Here is a 21,485-nt window from a genome sequence, read left to right as displayed (position 1 = left end):
TGGGACAACACTACTATTATAGGACAAGCCAAACAGAGAACAGCCAGGGAATTCCTAGAGGCATGGCACTCATTCACTGATTCAATCAACAAGCACATCGACCTGAACCCAATATACCGGCCACTGCAGCGGACAGCTGGAACTGACAACTGGAAGCATCAGATTCAAACCACTACAAATACCGGAGGAAAGATCACAGAAGAGCTTCACAGGAGGCTCCCAAGCACTGAGGATGTCATCTAGACAGGGGACGAAACATCTGCAACACAAATTCCCAGCTTGGCTAACAGAACCACAACGCTGAGTAGTCTGTTCAGTTTTATCCCTTTCATTGCACTTTGCAGCAGTTTTGATACAACTGAATGGCTTGCTATTTGATAGGGCAGTTAAGAATCAACACATTGCTGTGGGTCTGAAGTCACTTGCAGACCAGACCAGGTAAGGATGAGATTTCCTTCCTTAAAAGGCATTATGAACCAGATTGTCTGTTTTTTTTTAAACATACAATCTGTAATGGTTACACGGTTGACATTATTTTTAGTGAAATCAACTTTCACCATCTGCCAAGGTGGAATTCAACTCATGCAAGTGATATTATTATTGCTGCCTCACCTCAAATTCATCAGCTTACACTTTACTAAACTCACTGTAGCCAACGCAGATTGTAGATGGAGCATCCAATTCACTGTCTTTGAGCACATTGGTTAAAATCTGGATTTCTGGCTGCATTTCATACTTTCTCACAATATCCTGGCAATACAATGGATGATGCATACAATAGATTAGGTTTACAAACAACTGACTTCAAGGAAGGGGAAATCACATCAAATATGTGTTGACCATGAAAATGATATAAATTTCTGAAGCTGAATTTATAGTAGGCAATAAATATTTTAATGTTATGTTATATCAGAGTTATATTAAGTTTGATTCCTTTTATTTGCTTAGCACTTTGAAGAAAGGATCTGTGCTGAGCCCACTGTTTTTTTATCATTTATATAAATGATTTGGATGTATGGTTAGAAAATGATAGGAGGTATGGTCAGAAAATTTACAGATGACATCAAAATTGATGGTGTAGTAGACAGCCAAGACGATTACCTCAGAGTACAACGGGATCTTGATCAGATTGGCAAATGAGCCAAGGAGTGGCAGATGGAGTTTAATTTAGATAAATGTGAGGTCCTGCATTTCTGTAGGTCAAATCAGGGCAAGATTTATATACTTAATGGTAAGATCCTGGAGAGTTTTGCCGAATAAAGAGATCTTGGAATGCAGGTTCATAGCTCCTTGAAAGTGGAGACACTGGTTGACAGGATAATGAAGGCAACATTTGGTATGCTTCCCTTTATTGGTCAGTGCATTGATTATAGAAGTTGTGAGGTCATATTCTGGCTCTACTGGACATTGGTTAGGCCACTTTTGAAATACTGTGTCCAATTCTGGTCTCCCTGCTATAGGAAAGATGTTGTGAAACTTGAAAGGATTCAGTAAAGATTTACAAGAATGTTGCTCGGGTTGGAGGGTTTGAGCTCAAGGATGAGGCTGAATAGGCTGGGGATATTTTCCCTGCAGCATCGGAGATTGAGGGGTGACCTTAAAGAAGTTTCTAAAATCATGAGGGACATGGATAGGATGAATAGTCAAGATCTTTTCCCCACGGTAGGGGAGTCCAAAACTAAAGGGCACAGGTTTAAGTGGAGGGGAAAGATTTGAAAGGGACCTAAGGGACAACGTTTTCACACAAATGGTGGTGCCTGTATGGAATGAGCTGCCAGAGGAAGTGGTGGAGGCTGGTACAATTACAACATTTAAAAGGCATCTGGATGGGTAAGTGGAGAGGTAGGGTTTACAAGGATATGGGCCAAATGCTGGAGATAGGACTAGATTAATTTAGAATATCTGGTCAGTATGGACAAGTTGGACGAAGGGTCAGTTTCCATGCTATACATCTCTATGACTAAGAACATGTCGCAGATTCTTCTTTGTACTGTAACACTATAAACTGTATCTATTTTGAAATCACAGCTTTTAAACTTTGCTTGACCTATACAGATAATATATTCATGAGGTAGTTTTAATGTTATCAATCCTCAGCAGAGATTGTAACCATGAAAAGTTTCAGAATTCAACAGACCCTAAATTATGAAATAAACAATAATATTTTGTGTTTATAAAATTGTTCTATTGACTTTTATGGTTATGGAACTGGCCATAAATTATTTGAAGTTGAAATGTCACTTTTGTTGTAATTACTACAACAGAACTGCCTCAACATAATGCATACAGACACTGCCAGTACTTTTGTAGCAGCTGGACAAACACAATAGTCATATCTTTATCAATGTATTGAATTGTTGGGTCATGTATATGGAGGTTTCATTTCACAAAATTTCAGAATCTGGAGCAACCATACTTTGAAGCCACTAATATGACTCAATAATCTCAACATCACTTGAACTCAAGAGCAATTTTGGTTTGCTCAAGCACAGCACAGTACAGTTCAGGGTCAGCAGTGTAGCTCAATGCTTAATTTGATCTAAAGTAAATATCAGCGAGTACTTGCTTTGTAAAATATTCTTTAGTAAGCTTTCAAACAGTTTTGGGATGAATATTACAACAGATTTCAATTGTTCAGAAACTCAATTAAATGCATGTCATAACTGGAACTTCCCCTCTGGCATCCTACTCTGGCAAACATTAACCACCTCACCAATCACACATCGTCCAATGGCTGATTCAAATCCCCTGTGTCCACCTTCTATCTCAGTGTCCCACATAGAACAAACTTCCAATGCAGGATCTGTCAATAGATATTCTTTTAGTCGAGGAATGGAAAAGAAGGGAAGCCGCCAACAAGTTTCTTCTGAGAAACCCCATCCATTAGTTGTGGGTTTTGCACACCACAACCAAAGTGGTCCTTGTTAAAAAGGTTAAGGACAAGCCAGGTTTCTGCACAGCCAAAGCTCACCACAGGGGCCTTAACACAAAATACCTATGCACTTGGAGAATTAATAAGGACAGACCCTCATACCTCCACCACACCCCTCCACCCCCCAACACACACACACATACCCCCCAACACACACACACACATGCACACTCACACACAGTGTGTAGTGAATTTGTACTTGCAGAATTACATTTTATTTTTCTCAAAAACTGCAAGAATCCATGTAAGATTCTGTAAATCCCTTTTTAGATCAGAATCAGTCTGAACATTGGGGCACAGACAACACCTCACACCTTCAATTCATTACCTGGGCCAACATTACACCTGTTGTTAAAGTTGACTTGAGAATGTAACTTTAAAAAAATGTTCTGGGATTTACATATGAAAGAACTGAAACTAATGTGGTCATTCTAAAAGATTATACTCCACAACCACCTGATGAAGGAGTAGCGCTCCGAAAGCTAGTGCTTCCAAATAAACCTGTAGGAACCGAGCACAGAAAGCATTGAGCGCATCATGGAGGGATGTGTCATTATCCACTACTTGCTCTGCTTCATTTTGTATCCCGTTATGTTGTTTAGGCCTCGGCCACAGGTGGCAGGAGAAATCGTTGGTCCAGTACTGCCTCTTGGTATCTCTGATCGGGCTTTGTGGAGGTTACATCTGGATTTTCTGTATAGGTCTGGATGGTCCAACTTGAATGTTGCATGCCTGGTCTTCAGTAGAGAGTTGGGTGCCAAAACCCAATTTCCCATCCCGCTGCCAAGACTGCAGCCAGTGCAATTTGATACCTGAACTGGGTATAAACTGCCCTCAAGTAGGCATCGAGCCATCCCCGGAGAAAATGAGGACTGCAGATGCTGGAGATCAGAGCTGAAAATGTGTTGCTGGAAAAGCGCAGCAGGTCAGGCAGCATCCAAGGAGCAGGAGAATCGACGTTTCAGGCATGAACCCTTCTTCAGGAATTCCTGAAGAAGGGCTCATGCCCGAAACGTCGATTCTCCTGCTCCTTGGATGCTGCCTGACCTGTTGCGCTTTTCCAGCAACACATTTTCAGCATCGAGCCATCCCAACCATTTTCTGAATATAATGCAATTGACGAATTGCGGATTTTGTTTGGAAAACGTAAACTTTCTACTGAACGGGTATAGCGATTTTCTATAGCTTGAGGTTGCAGAGGAACACAACTGTCACGCTATAGCAGAACAATATGTAGAGTGGATTGATGAATGATTAATACATAGAAGTCAGACAGGATTAATACGTCTTTTTCAGATTGAAAAGACACAATTAGTGAGTTGCCAAAAAGATCGAGCTTAATGCCTCAATTGTTTTTGATCTAAATTAATGACCTGGAGAAGAGGGAAGTGTGTAACCTATCCAAATTTGCTGATTGTACTAAAATAGGAGGGAGGTGTGTGTCATGTAATGAAGACATCAGGAATTGATAAGTGGATACAAACAGGTTGAGGGAGTGGCAGACAAAAAACTGTCAAATGGAGTTTAAATGTAGGAGGTCATGCACTTTGGTAGGAAGTAGGCAGAATACTATGTAAATGGGATGAGAGTCCAAGTAAATGTGCAGCACAGAGAGATCTGGGTATTCTTGTGTACCAAACACAAAACATTAGCTTACTGATGCTATAAGTATTTAAGAAGACAAATTAAGACAAAAGTAATTGATGTCTCTAAGATGACCATTACATAGAAAGAAAATAGTCAGGAATCGGACAAACGCTATCAAGCTGATCCAAGATTGATCATGAACTGTTTACACATTAACTCAATTAAAAGCAGAGTTATCTCTGATCACATACAGGATATTTGGTAGCAAAGCTTAAAAAGTGATGGTTCTTGATGGTTTGATATACAAGGAGGAAGACTAAAGACAAAGAGAAATTAAAATTGATGGACAAGAAAAAGAAACCTACGCCCAGTCAACTTCTGTTGCAAGCTGGCATCTAAAAGTAGATTGACTGATAACGTCTTTTTATTAAACTATTATTTGACACTTCAGTATTGCTAAAAAAAGTTACATTTTGTCGAAGCTTTTCACCTTGCATTCGTCAGGACATTTTGCAAAGATACAAGTTCAAGGGCAACACCAACACTTATACTATATGAGACAACAATGCCAACTGGTTGGCAAGTGAACAGTGATAGTCCTTTTTCATAAATACTTGAATGTTAGTTTTGTTTTACTTTAAGGATGTCAAGCAGGTCACAGATAATGGGAGGTGCAACTCTTTCATTATATGCCCATGAAAATGTGAAGGTTATGGAATATTTACTATTTTAAAAAGGCAGCTTGGAATATGGACAATCTGCTAAGATTGACCCAATGAGTCCAGAGGATCTTTTGGAATTTGTGCATAAACAGTCAATTCAGACAATAAACTGAGGGACTAATTTGTTTTCATCAGCAAAACTATATTCCTGGTCTACAGTAAGTCAACCACAATTTAATATGAAAACCAAGAAATTTCCAACCTACTGATCCTCACTGAACCAGGAGAGAAACTCTTCTAGCATGCAATATTTTCATCTTGAAGTCAAATGATTTGTTCCTTGTTATTCTGTTAATCTAAAGTGTAAGTAATGTCTCCAGAACTCATCTCTCCTCTGTTTGTACAATTGAATGAATACATTTTGAGTTGTGTAATAAATTCTTATTCTATCTTTTGATGTAGAAATACTAGTAAACTACAAGCTTTGTGGAATTGAGGGTGGAGTTGCTGGACTTTGAGCAGATAATAATAATTCTTGCATTGACAACTCCAGTGAGGTCATTGAACTAGAATTGCAATACCTTGGATACTAAACTATTGTAGAGACATTATTTAGATGATGATTTATGTATTAAATGCCATAAGTGATTGCATAAGCGAAATACTATCTTTAAAGGATCAGGGAACATTAAATTTAAGTAATTTACATCTCTGAAGTACTTTATCCATTAGTAGCGTGCACATGTTCATCCAACAGTATTGAGAATCTAATTTAAACAGATCATCTCTAAATCAATGTAAATATCACAGGGTGCTATTAAGTCCAAGGTTCTGTTAAACTGCTGAAAAACAAAACTGATCAAATACCAATCTTCTTCAAATGAATTCCACCAACGTTTGAATAAAGGAGCAGATGGTTGGACATCTGATCAAATAACTTCAGAAAGACTCTACTGTATGGAGTGTCTTTTTTAAAAATTTGTGAGCATTCCACGGGTTTTGTATATATTGGATATGAAGTAAGTGGGTATGGTGCATACACGGGGACATGGAGGATGAATGGAAGATATATAGGAACATGGAGGGGCTATTAAGGGTACACAGATGGATCATAGAGGGTTAGGGATTCAATAATTATATAGAAAACTGGGCCAAAGTGCCAGAAAATGAAGGCAGGCCATCTATCACACTGACCTTAGAATCTGCCAGCCTACATTCCTGCCACAGGCCTGCTTCAAGGGACAGACATCATGATTCACCATGAAATACAAAATTTCCATGTGAATGGGCTGATTTTCAGGAGTCAGAAAGGCAACATTAGGAAATGACCTAAACCTCAATTCCCAACTCCAAAGGAAAAGGACATTACACAAAGAATCACAATCTACCTCTACAATTTGTATAGAAAGAAAATCATGGTCATTTTGTTTTCTTTAACAAGTTTGACAGCACCTACCGGTGATGTTGATTTTTGCTGACCACTTTGATGTTCCATCCAGTACACTTTGCTTAATTGCCTTCATCTGCTGTGCATGCACTGATTTTGGAAGTCCAAATACCTCCTGGATGAGCTCAAAGATTTCTGGCTTATTTCTTTCTCTGATTTTCATTCGATCCTTTAGAACCATGATAATATTTTGTGTTCGATCTTCTGCTCCATGTTTTGAACTCTTTTCAGCAGCACCTGAAATTAAGTTAGCAGTGGTGTTAATGGAAGAAACCTAACAATCTTCTAAATAGCTATTGGAACAGTTGTTTACTAAATATATAGGTTTGAATGCCTTTAAATATTTGTGCAAATTTAGGGTTTAACAAGAATTGGATATCTTTTTAGTGAATGGGGACTTTAATTATGAGGATATATTTATGATACATATATGAGAGGAATACTACATTAAGGTAAAAGGCATTTTTGCCATTAACATAGCAGAGTGGTATACCAAAGCATAGTGTCAGAGTCTCTGAATTCAATGATCCAATTGAAACAAATGCTAGCATCTTCTGTGTGGTACTTTGGTGATGATGCGACACTTTAAAAAGTTTATTTTGTCCTGGGGTTTTTTTGAAGGGAAGCTGTAAAGGCAGAGGTTCTGAATTGGCTACTGAAAATGGCCTAAGTAAACAACTTAGGAGGCATTTAGGCTTTTTTTTAAATGTTGGAACAAAGGAAGCAGCTGGAATGGGAGTGGCCAGTTTTCACAGACCAGGCTTTCTAGCTTTAGCAGTCAGAATCTGTTTGGGGTCACCAAAGAGTTGGAAGCTTCAGTGAATGATTCCTAGCTTCTATTCTCTCTGAAATCTTTCTTGAGGTTATTCCCTTCTGGATTGGAGGACTGCATTTAAGAATCTGTGTCTGAATTTACTTTTTTGCCAAGGGATGTGTTCATGGGGTGTTACCATATTGGAACAGTTAATCGGAAATAGGTACTGGACCTAATATTTGGTTAAGTTTCTCAGTAGTTAAGTTATTCTAAATTCCTCTTCCTTTTGTTTGTATTTTAACTATAGTCTTTAAATAAATCGTGTTTTGCTTAATGTTAAGTAGTTTGACCAGTCGCATCAGGTCTGGAACATGCACTTCATATCTACCTTCAAGATAAGAAAACGTTAGGGTCTAGACTACCTTCTTAAAGTATTTTGAGGGGATCTGGTCTGGTCCATAACACTTTTAGCTGTTTAGAAGGTTTGCAAAATAGATTTGTTACCCTGAACACCAATTGACCTACATTGTTCATTCGAGTGCCAGTTTTAAACATGTTAAAGAAACTTCAAAGTTCTTGCAGACGACAGTTATTCAACCTTAAACAAAACAGTTACAGTAGCACGTCAGAAGAATTAAATGAACAGTTTATTTTTCTCATCCAATGGCAGTGTAGTTTGTGTCCAGCAGTTAATCATTTAGATGGAGAGGAATTTCGTAAGTGTGTACAAGACAATTTTCTGATTCAGTATGTGGATGTACCTGCTAGAGAAGGTGCAAAACTTGACCTACTCTTGGGAAATAAGGCAGGGCAGGTGACTGAAGTGTCAGTGGGGGAGCACTTTGGGGCCAGCGACCATAATTCTATTTGTTTTAAAATAGTGATCGAAAAGGATAGACCAGATCTAAAAGTTGAAGTTCTAAATTGGAGTAAGGCCAATCTTGACGGTATTAGGCAAGAATTTTCGAAAGCTGATTTGAGGCAGATGTTTGCAGGTAAAGGGAGGCTGGAAAATGGGAAGCCTTCAGAAATGAGATAACAAGAATCCAGAGAAAGTACATTCCTGTCAGGGTGAAAGGGAAGGTATAGGGAATGCTGGATGACTAAAGAAATTGAGGGTTTGGTTAAGAAAAAAAAGGAAGCATATGTCAGGTATAGACAGGATAGATTGAGTGAATCCTTAGAGTATAAAGGAAGTAGGAGTATACTTAAGAGGGAAATCAGGAGGGCAAAACGGGGACATGAGATAGCTTTGGCAAACAGAATTAAGGAGAATCCAAAGGGTTTTAACAAATATATTAAAGGACAAAAGGGTAACTGGGGAGAGAATAGGGCCCCTCAAAGATCAGCAAGGTGGTCTTTGTGTGGAGCCACAGAAAATGGGGGAGATACTAAATGAATATTTTGCATCAGTATTTACTGTGGAAAAGGATATGGAAGATATAGACTGTTGGGAAATAGATGGTGACATCGTGCAAAATGTCCAGATTACAGAGGAGGAAGTGCTGGATGGTTTAACTTGAAACGGTTAAAGGTGGATAAATCCCCAGGACCTGATCAGGTGTACCCGAGCACTTTGAGGGAAGATTGAGAAGTGATTGCTGGGCCTCTTGCAGAGATATTTGTATCATCGATAGTCACAGGTGAGGTGTCGAAAGACTGGAGGTTGGCAAACATGGTGCCACTGTTTAAGGAGGGCGGTAAAGACAAGCCAGGGAACTATAGATCAGTGAGTCTGACCTCGGTGGTGGGCAAGTTGTTGAGGGAATCCTGAGGGACAGGATGTACATGTATTTGGAAAGGCAAGGACTGATTCGGGATAGTCAACATGGCTTTGTACGTGGGAAATCATGTCTCACAAACTTGATTGAGTTTTTTTAAGAAGTAACAAAGAAGATTGATGAGGGCAGAGCAGTAGATGTGATCTATACGGACGTCAGTAGGGCGTTTGACAAGTTTCCCATGGGAGACTGATTAGCAAGGTTAGATCTCATGGAATACAGGGAAAATTAGCCATTTGGATACTGAAGTGGCTCAAAGGTGGTGGTGGAGGGTTGTTTTTCAGACTGGAGGCCTGTGACCAGTGGAGTGCCACAAGGATTGGTGCGAGGCCCTCTAAATGATTTGGATGTGAGCATAAGAGGTACAGTTAGTAAGTTTGCAGATGACACCAAAATTGGAGGTGTAGTGGACAGCGAAGAGGGTTACCTCAGATTACAACAGGATCTGGACCAGATGGGCCAATGGGCTGAGAAGTGGCAGATGGAGTTTAATTCAGATAAATGCGAGGTGCTGCATTTTGTAAAGCAAATATTGGCAGGACTTATACACTTAATGGTAAGGTCCTAGGGAGTGATGCAGGTTCATAGCTCCTTGAAAGTGGAGTCGCAGGTAAATAGGATAGTGAAGGAGGTGTTTGGTATGCTTTCCTTTATTGGTCAGAGTATTGAGTACAGGAGTTGGGAGGTCATGTTGCGGCTGTACAGGACATTGGTTAGGCCACTGTTGGAATAATGCGTGCAATTCTGGTCTCCTTCCTATCGGAAAGATGTTGTGAAACTTGAAGGGGTTCAGAAAAGATTTACAAGGATGTTGCCAGGGTTGGAGGAGAGGCTGAACAGGCTGGAGCTGTTTTCCCTGGAGCGTCGGAGGCTGAGGGGTGACCTTATAGAGGTTTACAAAATTATGAGGGGCATGGAAAAGATAAATAGAGAAAGTCTTTTCCCTGGGGTTGGGGAGTCCAGAACTAGAGGGCATAGGTTTAGGGTGAGGAGGGAAAGATATAAAAGAGACCTAAGAGGCAACTTTTTCACGGTAGAGGGTGGTATGTATATGGAATGAGCTGCCAGAGGATGTGGTGGAGGCTGGTACAATTGCAACATTTAAGAGGTATTTGGATGGGTATATGAATAGGAAGAGTTTGGAGGGATATGGGCTGAGTGCTGGCAGGTGGGACTAGATTGGGTTAGGATATCTGGTCGGCATGGATGGGTTGAATCAAAGGGTCTGTTTCCATGCTGTACATCTCTATGACTCTATTTGAACTTTGCCATGAAGTTCTGTGTTTTTTAGTAGATTGCCCAACAGTGCTGTATGTTTCACTTCTAGAGGAAAAAACTGTCATCCAACCTAAGGAAATGCTGCATTCTGCTCATCATTGCATTGCGTTGAATTTGGATATTTTTCTGTTTAATCATCTTGCCGAGGAAGATCTGGGTACTCCTTAAAGAGGTGAAAACTCAAAGTATTTGGAGTAAGAACATACTTGTAAAGATGGTACTGTTGATGAAATAATTAAAATAGTCAGATTGAATATCTATTGAACATTAATCATTGTGAAAGTAGTAAGAACTTGGCATACTGCTGCACGATGGGTTACTTGACCAAGGTAACAGGTGACCTGGCTCTCAGGCTCACAGCTGTAGTGGAAAAATACTGCTGGAGATAAATTCTGAGGTTGTGTAATTATAGTTTGATGAAATATAGGGAGTGTATCTTAAGCTCGTTAGTTTACCTGTTCTTGAACATCATCAGTAACAAAGGGAGTAGCTGCACTGTGCTTATCTTTATCTTGAATTATGGTATTCAACATTACTTGATTGCAGAATGTAATCCAAGCAAAACAAGCAAAGTTGTTAATATCCTTGAGTGAGTATAGGCTGACTGTTCAGCTCAGGAGAGTGCTGTAAGAAGAAGACTGTGGCAGCCTCTCCGTGAATTCGTAAAAAATAAAGCTTCTTGAAACAAGACTCGAAGCCTTAGACAAAGTAATTTCCTCAACAGAATCCAGGATAGTCAGGAAGATCCCAATCAATTAAGGATCCAAAAAATAGTAAAGGAGGAAATAGTGGAAATAGTCCACAGTGCAGTCCTAGCTGAAAGGGGGACTGGGTCTAGTGTTCCCCTCATGGGTTGAGGCAGGGAAGTGGAGAGAAAATGTGGAGACTGTCTTGTGTCCAGCTGGTGACTCCAGCTAAGCCAAGACTACTGAAAGGTTGAAGCAAGATTGCAGAGAAGACTAAACTTACCAGGGCAGTGAGAGAGACTAAGAAGTGCTAGCTACCCAATTGAAGTAGGCACAAGACTGTGGATGGAAAAGTGCTCACCGGTGTCTGCTGGCTCGATTGCCCATTTCCGTAATCTACAAAGAGATGTCACCCACCTGTGGGTGAGGTAAGTTTTTTTTCTCTTTTCCTTTCTTGGCGGGTGACATCTCTTTGTTGATCACAGAAATGGGAAATCAAGGCAGCAGTCAGTGCTGCTCCACAAACATGGATATGAGGCACCCAGAAGACAGACCAAAGATGGAAAAAAGCAAACAAAACAAAGACATTTAGACATGATAAGATCGTGGCAACAGATAGGAGAGCCCACCGTTCCACCGGGATCACCAGCAGATACCATACTCCGTTAAGAAAGAGTCATTCCTTTTTGGAATGATCTTTACGGTTGGTCCTAGGGCTGTTCACCCTATGAGGCTCTTTTGACTTAAGTAAAATTAAGGAATGGCAAGAAATTACTCGGAGCAGTGGCAATCCCACTTGGGACAAATGCTACATGATGCATTGTTTCGTCAAATGGTTCGAGGTTGCTAAGCGTCATTTACCTCACAAATCGAAACCTATGAAAGATGCTGATACGCAGCAAAGAGGAACCTTCAAGTGCCTCAATGGGGCTATATCCCCAACTTGAATCTCAGGAGGGTACAATCATGGAGACCATCCTCCTTGCAGCAGCTGTGCGAGAACAGCTGCCCTAGCCTCTTCAAACTCCATACTACCAGGATTTAGGCCTCACTACTGACATGCCTACAGCCCCTCCTGATTCTACTCAACCCACTATGATGCAGACTCGCTGTCAGACTAAAATGCATCATCTGAATATAGCATCTGGGATGCTCTCTGCCACCTCTGATGCAAATGAACCTCTAGCTCCATCCTTTCCATCCCTCCTGTCACCCAACTGCCTTGACTGATGGTCAACGATATAGCTGTCCTGAAGCCTTGGTCCCCCACTGAAGTTAGAAGCATGATCAATGAGGCACCTAACCCATTGAAGAAGCCAATCCCTTTTCATAACTGGCTGGTCCAAACCTGCCAAACTTATAACCCCTTACTTCAGGATATTCTTCTCATACTCAAAAGTTGCATATGACACTCCTGGGTGGCTGTTAAGGATTTCTTTTCAGTCCCAGCCAAGGAAAATGGGGATTGGATTGTGGAACCCACAGAGGAGCAGCAGGGTCAGGGAAATATCCCCCGGAAGAGTGGTTCCAAAACCGAGCTCTGTAGGCCATCTCAAATGGGGCCAGGCAGCATAGCGACTTTGGGGAGATCACTCTTTGCCGTCAGAAGAAAGGGTAATCCCTTGTTGTTTTCATCGCCTGTTTTAAGTACACATATGAATCATCCACTGGAGTACCTCTGGAAGGAAACTATCCTTTGGTGGTACAGACTCTGTTAAATTGTGTTGAGCTCCAGATAGCTCAGGCTTTCAAGCTTACCAATTTCACCTGGCAAGAGCAGAACTGGGGGTGGGAGGGGGGAATGTAGTTACCTCCCTCACTAATATGGACCAACATGGTCTAAACAGTAAGCGGTCTGAGGGTCCCAAGGGCCAGTTTGTTCAATATCACCAACTTATAACAAAAGGCCCCGAAGATATTACCCACCTCGGTTAGATGGGGGGGGGGGGCAAGGGCCGGTTTGGTCCAAGGACAATGACATTGCTGTCGGTATGGTCAGAAGGATCACTGAGCTATTGTCGAGTGCAGTTGGCTGCTTCCCTTGTAACTGCAAGAATTCAGCCCTCCGTGCCTGCCCCAACTTTTACACTCATGGACCCCTTCCAGACTACACAAAAGGGGTGCCACGAGGGGTTAACTGTCAAGGCTGCCCTGATCCCACTATCTTCCTCCCTGCTTGAAGACCCAATGACGGATATTGATGCTCAGGGAAGATGTGCTAAAGTTTTAGTCGACTCTGGTGCGATTATTTGACTGTACCCCCTCCTTGGAACTCAGATAGGCACTGAAACTGTCTCCACTGTTGGTATAGCTGGAATTCCCATGGTGGAAATCAAGGAGTCATTTGTCATTGCCTCTTGGGTTGTCAAGCCCTGTGTAAATGTGATGCTTCAATCCACTGTTCTGATCAGGGCCTGTTCTTAGAGCTCCCTGAATTTGCTGATGCAGTGCTCTGACCGTGCAACACAGGCTGTATTGTACTGCTGGCAACTACAGAACAACCCTATTGAACCTTTCTTGCTCCCCTAATAATGGGCCTAGAAGGAAGTACCGATCCCTGCTTAAGCTTTCTCCACCATCTACTCAGAATCCCCGCTCTCCAGAAGCCACTCATTGCATGGCTCTTTTTTATCCACCATCTGATCCCTGACTCAAATGCAAGCCTTGCAGCCCTTTGTTTAGGTCAGTCAGGTTCACTGCAGTTGAATGGGTGATTTAATTTCAGTCCTATCGGCCTAGGTGCTTTCATCCAGCTTGATACTGTACAATTCACCTTTGTTCGCGATGGGTCCCACCTCAGTGCCCCATGTCACTGACTCTGTTAAATCCCCGCAATGGCCTGAGGAAATTGGTCCTATGATCTAATCCCTGTCCTGCAGTGAATCTGTAAGGGAGACCCATTGCGGCATCTTTCAGATTACTGTATTCTCTGACAACGCCAGTTGCTTATGGCTCCCATCTGCCCATTAGCCGGTAATTTTTCTCCGATATCAGCCACCCATCCCTATGACTATATGCCCCCACTGCTCTTAACGTCCATCCCCTCTTCCCTGTAGGCACTCCATAAAAATCATGGCGGGGTTGGTGCTTCCTGCTCAGCTGCACAGTGTTACTGTCTGTCCTGTTTGCTTTAGAGATGGTCCATGACCAATACACTCTGGAAAAATCATGGGTTTATTATCTCATCCAGTAAACCTATTCAACACGCAACTCTTATCAACAACCTATTGTGGGCAGTGCTTTACCCTGCATGTGTTGCGGTTGTCAAATGTGAAACTCATACTACCTCTAAGGACACTGTGCCCTGCGGCAACGCAGATGCTGCCGCCCATGACGCGCACGGTCATGGTCCCCTCCTTCGTTAAGATACGTCCCCTCCACCATTGACCTCACAGCAGCTCTCCAGGTGCAGGATGCAACTGCAGAGGTGAAGTGCAATTTCTGGGCTCATGCTGGATGCTCCCTTTGCGCTTCTGGTCTTTGGCAGCATCCTGATGGTAGGGTGGTCTGTCCGCATAGTCTCCTCCACGCCCTTACCTGGCTAGTGCATGGGCAGGGGAAGTAGGAAAAGGAGGGATGCTACATCAAACTGCCCAACAATGGTTTGCTCCCGGCATATCCACTATCTTAAAACACATAGCGTTATTTGCCAGCATTACAATAGAGGAAGAACACCTGCACATTTTGATCATCTACCTATTCCTGAAGGGCCATTTTGGAAGAACTTGCAGATTGATTTTGTCCATATGACTCCCTCAGGAGGGTTTAAATACATACTGCTCATAGTAGATATGTTCTCTAGATGGATTGGGGCATTTCCACCAGAAGGGATGATGCCCGAACAGTAGTAAAATGTTTTTTGACAGATATAATTCTCCCGATTTGAAATACCAGGACAAATGAATAGTGATGGGGTACCCACTTTACTGGGAAAATAGTAACAGCACTGTGTGCAGTATTGGGATTTGTGTGATGGTTCGTTTCACCAATCAACCCCAGTCCTTGGGAATAGTGGAACGAACTAACAGGATGCTAAAAAATACCCTTGCAAAGACTTGCAAGGAAACTGGACTAAAGTGGCTTGAAGGCCTATTATCTTGTACACCCTCCGAAACGTGGTTAATAGAACCACTGGACTAACCACGTTTGAAACTCTTATGGGAAGATCCATGACTGCCAGCACCCATCCCCTTCTGTCCACATCGGAAATAGCCTTGTTGGGGTAGATGAGAAAGCACTACAGTACATCCAAGCCCTGACTGAAGCAGCCTGGACCAATAATTCAAAGGTAATACAGGCCATGCCAAAACCCTGTGGATCAAACACATACCCTTTTAGACTTGGCGATTTAGTGTATGTTATGTCTCTTAACAAAGGCACTCTCTGTCTGTCTCTCTCTCTCTCTCTCTCTCTCTCTCTCTCTCCCCCACTAGGTGGAAGGGACCGTATCAAGTGTTACTGACAACCCCAAACTCCTGATAAATTGGAAGGATGAAAGAAGTGGGCATACGATCAACTGTAAAGTACATAACCCCACCAACTTGGAAACTACTAAAGTGAATGATGAGAACTCTGCGGATGCACTTCCTGGGTCTCCTCAGCCTGTAAATGAATGAAATTAGAGATTATGCCAAAAGTACCCGTCAGTTATTTAATGATAATATAATACAATGTGCATCACACTCTAATGATGTTTTCAGTCGGACTATGCAAGGAATGGGTCAGGGTCTGAGGAGAGTTAACTATCTATCCACCACTGCAGTGACAGGTCAAAAAGAGTATCAGATACTTCACAATGTTGGCTCATGCAAGTTAAGCCTCTGCTGTCTAGCCGATTCTCCAGGATTCCCTTGTAGCAGTTCTCAGGGATATGAGGAAAAATCACAACCCGCAAAGAATCCGCTGAAGGGGAAGATATAGAAATTAAAAGGAGGAGGCAGGACGCAGGCATGTGACAGACAGAGGTGCGATTTGAATTTCTCCCAATCCCATATCGAGATTGCCGACAATTCTTGTATGACACACCGGGTTTGTCAATACAAGGGTCAGGGAGGCAGTGTATTTTCCCATGTGTAGCACCCCTGGGCAGAACCCTTTGCGCTTGTGCCTGGACTCTCAGATTTGGCTTTTAGAGAATCCTCGGGTGCTGCAGAGTATGGCTCAGAGAAACAGCTTCCCCTCTGTCACGGGAATAAAGTGACTAAGATGTTCAATACACCATAATACTTTTTTTGTATTTGGCCTATCAAAGCGCCCATACGACATGTTGGGTATGTGCCCATATGCTGACCAATTCACGGGGGTATCGCTTTGTGGCCCGTATCCTTTAGTTGGTCTGAAGTTGCCGAATGGCTAATATGCCAAAACTCTTCAGCTGAGCTCGATAACCTGGAGGACGTGCAGGAGTGGAAATCAGTAGGGTATAATCAGGCCCAAATCCGAGATTGGTACCAACCCGACTATAAGAGATCCTGTATCCTCCTTTCCCTTGTAGTTCTTAAAAACACCGTTAGAGATACCATTTGCTTCACAAAACGGGAACGTCTCTACTGACACCTATTTGGGATCTAGTCAATATTTTTTTATTATCCCCTGGATTGAACCTAGCCAAAATTTGACAAGCTAGGGTCACTTTTCATTTAATTGGTCTCGTCTCCTTATTAAGACATCAGGCTCCCTGTGGAAAGATCTGGGTCCCAAGTTGTGAAGGGGCAGAGATTCCAAATTAACCTCTTACAATGGTTAATTTATTTGAGGTCTTAAGGCCCATCCTTGGCTTCCCTCAGATTGTAGAGGCTCGTGTTATATGGGATATGTAGTAGATCTGGATGGGTTACCTTCAACCCTGAAGCCCAAGGGATCCCTCACTGGATTCCTCACCTGGGTTGGGATATCTTCTCATTCTATTGGAATCTATCTGCATTCCCAAGAATTGAGCAAATTAAAAACAGTATTGGAAATTGTCACCAATGATACCGCTGAGACCCTGACTGAGATCAATGCTGAGCTCATCGCAGTTAGAACAGTGTCCCTTCAGAACCTCTTGGCCTTGAATTTTCTATTATCCAAGCAGGGTGGCACTTGTGCTGCTGTTGGGCGGGAATGCTGTACCTACATACCAGACAATTCTAAAAATGCCTCCAATTTGGTGACTCACATTCACATGGAAGTCAAGAAATTAAGCCCCCCTTTTGAATTCGGGTGATCTTTAGACCTCGCCTGGCTGGCTAAGTGGGAATCCTCCTTAGTCATTGTGCTCATCACCTTTGCCATCATACCCCTGATACTTTGTATCATATGGAGAACCTCGGTCTGTTGTTGTGCACAGTTTGTTCCTGCCACATTTTCTGCTCCAAAACCAGCCATCATTTGCCAGACCATACCCCATGACAACCCCCATGATGAGGAAGTGTGTATGAATATGCGCCCTTTTCCGAACAATAGTGTCCCCTTTTTTGGATGCGCTGGTAACCTAAACTTAAGTGTTGATCTGGAAGATCAACAAGGAGGGAATTGTGGAAGTAGTAAACACTTGGTATACTGCTGCATGATGGGAATCTTAACCAAGGTAACAGGTGACCTGGCTCCCATTCTCACAGCCTTAGTGGAAAGGTACTGTTAGAGATAAAGCTGAGGTTATGTAATTATAGTATGATGAAATATAGGGAGTGTATCCATAGCTCGTTAGTTTCGCTGTCCTTGAGCAACAGCAGGAACAAAGGGAGTAGCTGCACTGTGCTTATTTTTATCTTGAATTACTTATTCAACATTGCTTGTTTTACTTAGATTACATTCTGCACTCAAAGTTGTTTGTATTGTTGTATAACCATAAGCCAACTATTCAGCTTGGTAGAGTGCTGTGAGACAGTGAAGACTGTGGCAGCCTCTCCATGAATTCACGAAAAATAAAGTTTCTTGAAACAAGACACAAAGTCTCAGACTAAGTAATTTCCTCAATCATTTAACAACACATTTAGAAAGCTCCAAAACCAAAAAGTAAACTCATGTATATGACTTACGCTGCAAGCAATCTGCATTGAGAAGATCTTGGCACTTTTCATGACATTTGACCCCACATTCAGTGCAACGCATTCCCTGGCGGGCAATTCCCCACAACAAGCCTTCGCATTCATAGCAATATGTGGGAGTAGTTGCTGTCCACACTTCAAAATTGTGTGGTGTTGTACACGAAATAGGGTAGATTAAGGCTTGCAAGGTCTTCTTGTAAACATGGTTTTTCTAACAGACAGAAATCTTTCATTAGCAACATGTTTTTTCCGTATGAGGAATTGGATTAAACACCTTTTCTCTATTTCATAAATTAAAGAAAAAGGTAGTTATCTAAGAAAAAAATGTCTGCCAATTGTTCTCCTGATTGTACTGCAGCTAGTCCTTTACATCAGATTGAAACCGATTTTAAGTTACTGCAGTAAGTGATCTGATCCTACTAAATTCCTAATAACTTTAAATGAAGCACAAATTTAATCTCACAACAGTCAGGCACTAACACTTCAGTGACATAAAGCTGAATACATTTATATTATGGGATCGGAGATCACCGCCATTGTATAGAATCAATATATTTCTTGAGATTGTTAATGAAATTTGAAAACCTGTTAACAATCATCAAAAGCAGTTCAACTCAGTAGTATACACATAATGAAAGCATAAAATGGTGTAATAAATAACCACTACCAAAAGTTCCTTCCTACAAAAAGGAAAGGATTCCTTGCTCTCAGGACCAAATTCAGAGCTAAAGCATCAGTTATGGTTTACTTTAAAAGAAGAAAAGCAAAGACACAGATGGAATTCTAAAGCTTAAAGCAGAGGCAGCTGAAGAGTAGCCAATTTTATGGCAATTAAAATTGAGGATAAATAAAGATTAAAAGACTGCAGAGATCTTAAAGCATTGTAAGGCAGGAATAATTTACAGAAGTAAAAAGACTCAACCAATGGAGGAACACAAAAACAACAGATAAATTTTCAAATTGGCCTTGCTGGACTAAGTGCCAATATAGATCAATGAGCAGAGTGGAGCTGAGTGAACAAGACTTGTTAAATTACAATATAGGCAGCAATCCTTTGGCTGGACATGGGCGAAGAAAGTTTGAAACTGAAACAGTCAAGTATAGTGATAACAAAGTCATGAGGATATAATAATGTATTTTAATCTGCCACTCAAATTAAAACAAACTGTTTTAGGGTTAATAGTTCTGCAATATACATTTGGGTTTAATCATATTCTTACTTCTTTCTTGTTGGAAGTGGATCTTTCCTTTCCATCAGAAAAATAAACTGACTATTTCTACATTGAGGAACTTCAACAGATGATTCAAAAACTAAATATTTTAACAGAATTAATGCTTAGAAAATCATACAGAAATTCATCTTACCAATTCTTCATCATTAAGAGTGCGAGTTGCTAGTGCAGAAGTGATGCCAGCTTTTCTTGACTGCACCAAAGACTATAAAAGAAAGATATAAATTACCTACACATTAGAAGACACAGCAATCATTTTTTTTCCACCAAAGTGTTTTTTTAAATTAGGTGATATTGTGCAGCAAAATGTTGTGGGGAGACCTGTCCTCAAGAAGGAAGTAACATTACTTATTCAATAACCATAACAGAACCCTATAGCCAGCAAAAACGAAAACCTTAAGCTATTTAAGAATTTTGGTTCACAAATAATTCTATACAAGCACTACACATTCACATTTAATATGCAAAAATAAATTGCTTTCAGCTGATTTTCAAAAAAAATTAGACAAAGTATCCTGTTGTACAATGGCTATCAATAAGATATAATGGATAAATACTAAAGGAAAAGGTTTGATGCAATCAGAATTTTGTGCATGATGTATTCAACATGAGGATAAATTTCTTATTAATTAGTAAAAAGATAAATCAGAGGTAAAGTTATCAAAAGAAGACAAATTTTAAATAGCTCGTGTTCCATCAAGAATGCTTCATGTGAGAAATTTTTTTTTACTAATTAGAAAGTTACCAGCATTGCTTTAGTTTGTTACTTCTGTCACAATATGATTCAATCCTTCAGATTCTGTAAAGCTTTGGGCTTGAAATTTGGTAATATTTCAATTAGTGTGCAAGCATTTTCCAGAATTACAGCTTTAGAAAGAATTTGTCTAGAAAGGCCAAATAATATTGTTGATGAAACACTGGATGAAGTAAGGATTTGATATTAGGCAAACCCAGGAGAAAGTGTTTGGTCTACCAGAATGAATATTAATTTGGGGGTTAATTAAGATTGTTGTTCTTACCAGTATGCAATGCACATTCAAGTAAGATTTAAATGCAAAGGTGCTTAGCTGGCAATGGCTTCTCAAATGGTATGGTCATTGATGAAGCTATGATACTGTCCCTGCTCAAATTAGTTCCAACATTTCTCCACACAGTAAAACCATGGGAAGAAAAGATCTGATTCAAAATAGGAGTGCATGAATCCTGAACCAAAATAACACAAACAAGACAGACCTCATGTGGTACTAGTCCCTATAGGCAATGCCAAACATGTCACTTTTTTGTAACTAACAACTCAACAAATAAAATTGTTAACAATGAAAAAGATCATTAAAAGTCCATTAAATCCTTGGATAACCTTATGAAAATCTTTCCTTGTTCAGCTGTAAAACATGTAACTTTGAGCATTTTGTTACAATAGGATTTGGATAAAAGATTGCTATCAAAAATTGTGCTTCTGAAATTTAGCAATCAAATAATTTCTTTATTAACTTAAAAGTTTAAGGTATCCAGTAGCTGCAAATTTGAATTCTTATGATAAGCTAAGAAACTAACAAATTAAGATTGCCTGTGGGCTTCATACCACTCTTGTTTCATTCAGTGTTATTTGGTTCATGGTGTATTCATCAGTAATTGATCTTCATCACACCTAGATTACTCCACATATAAAGCACTTACCATAGCCTGCACATAGTGAATGCCATGATGAAATAAATGACAGAACATTAATACATGGATTTAAAAACATCTAAGGCTTGACAGTGAACACAAATCACAAAGTCAGTCATCGTGGACACTGCTGGCAAGATAGAAATAAGTTTGTCGTGTTTGCTACAAATCTGGTCTGTGTGTCATTTTCAACTAATGGTTTAAATTTTTACATTTTGCATGCTTTTGCTTTAATTTGGCAAATATTGAACAGGAAAAACAAAAATATGTTTCGATCATCTCTCTTATAGGAGAAAAGTAATATTTATACAATTTAATTGTAAATTATTATTGCTGGACTATAAATATATATTCCATTTAATGTTTTTCTGCTGTTAGAATTTAAGATTAATTGCTCAATGATATCTTGTTTGATGCCCATCTCTATTTA

The 21,485-nt window shown here is 40.6% G+C and overlaps 1 protein-coding gene across 18 annotated transcripts in view; it reads right to left on the bottom strand.

Annotated features, from left to right (window-relative positions):
* LOC122565310 (protein unc-13 homolog A) overlaps window positions 1-21,485 on the bottom strand; it is a 428,982-nt gene that overhangs the window by 172,147 nt on the left and 235,350 nt on the right. For 11 of the 18 annotated variants that reach the window (XM_043721144.1, XM_043721135.1, XM_043721133.1 and 8 more), the window contains 4 exons: window positions 21,065-21,070; window positions 19,521-19,592; window positions 18,147-18,366; window positions 6,638-6,865 (listed from right to left, as the gene is read on the bottom strand). In XM_043721144.1, coding sequence (XP_043577079.1) covers window positions 6,638-6,865; window positions 18,147-18,366; window positions 19,521-19,592; window positions 21,065-21,070 — 526 coding nt within the window. The remainder of the gene's footprint in view (window positions 1-6,637; window positions 6,866-18,146; window positions 18,367-19,520; window positions 19,593-21,064; window positions 21,071-21,485) is intronic. The other 7 variants (XM_043721136.1, XM_043721134.1, XM_043721149.1 and 4 more) reach the window with 1 other exon arrangement.

This window comes from Chiloscyllium plagiosum, chromosome 31 (assembly GCF_004010195.1).
Source record: "Chiloscyllium plagiosum isolate BGI_BamShark_2017 chromosome 31, ASM401019v2, whole genome shotgun sequence".
Classification (NCBI taxonomy): domain Eukaryota; kingdom Metazoa; phylum Chordata; class Chondrichthyes; order Orectolobiformes; family Hemiscylliidae; genus Chiloscyllium; species Chiloscyllium plagiosum.
Note: the sequence above shows the minus strand (reverse complement) of the source record. Positions and strands in the feature narration are given on the sequence as shown.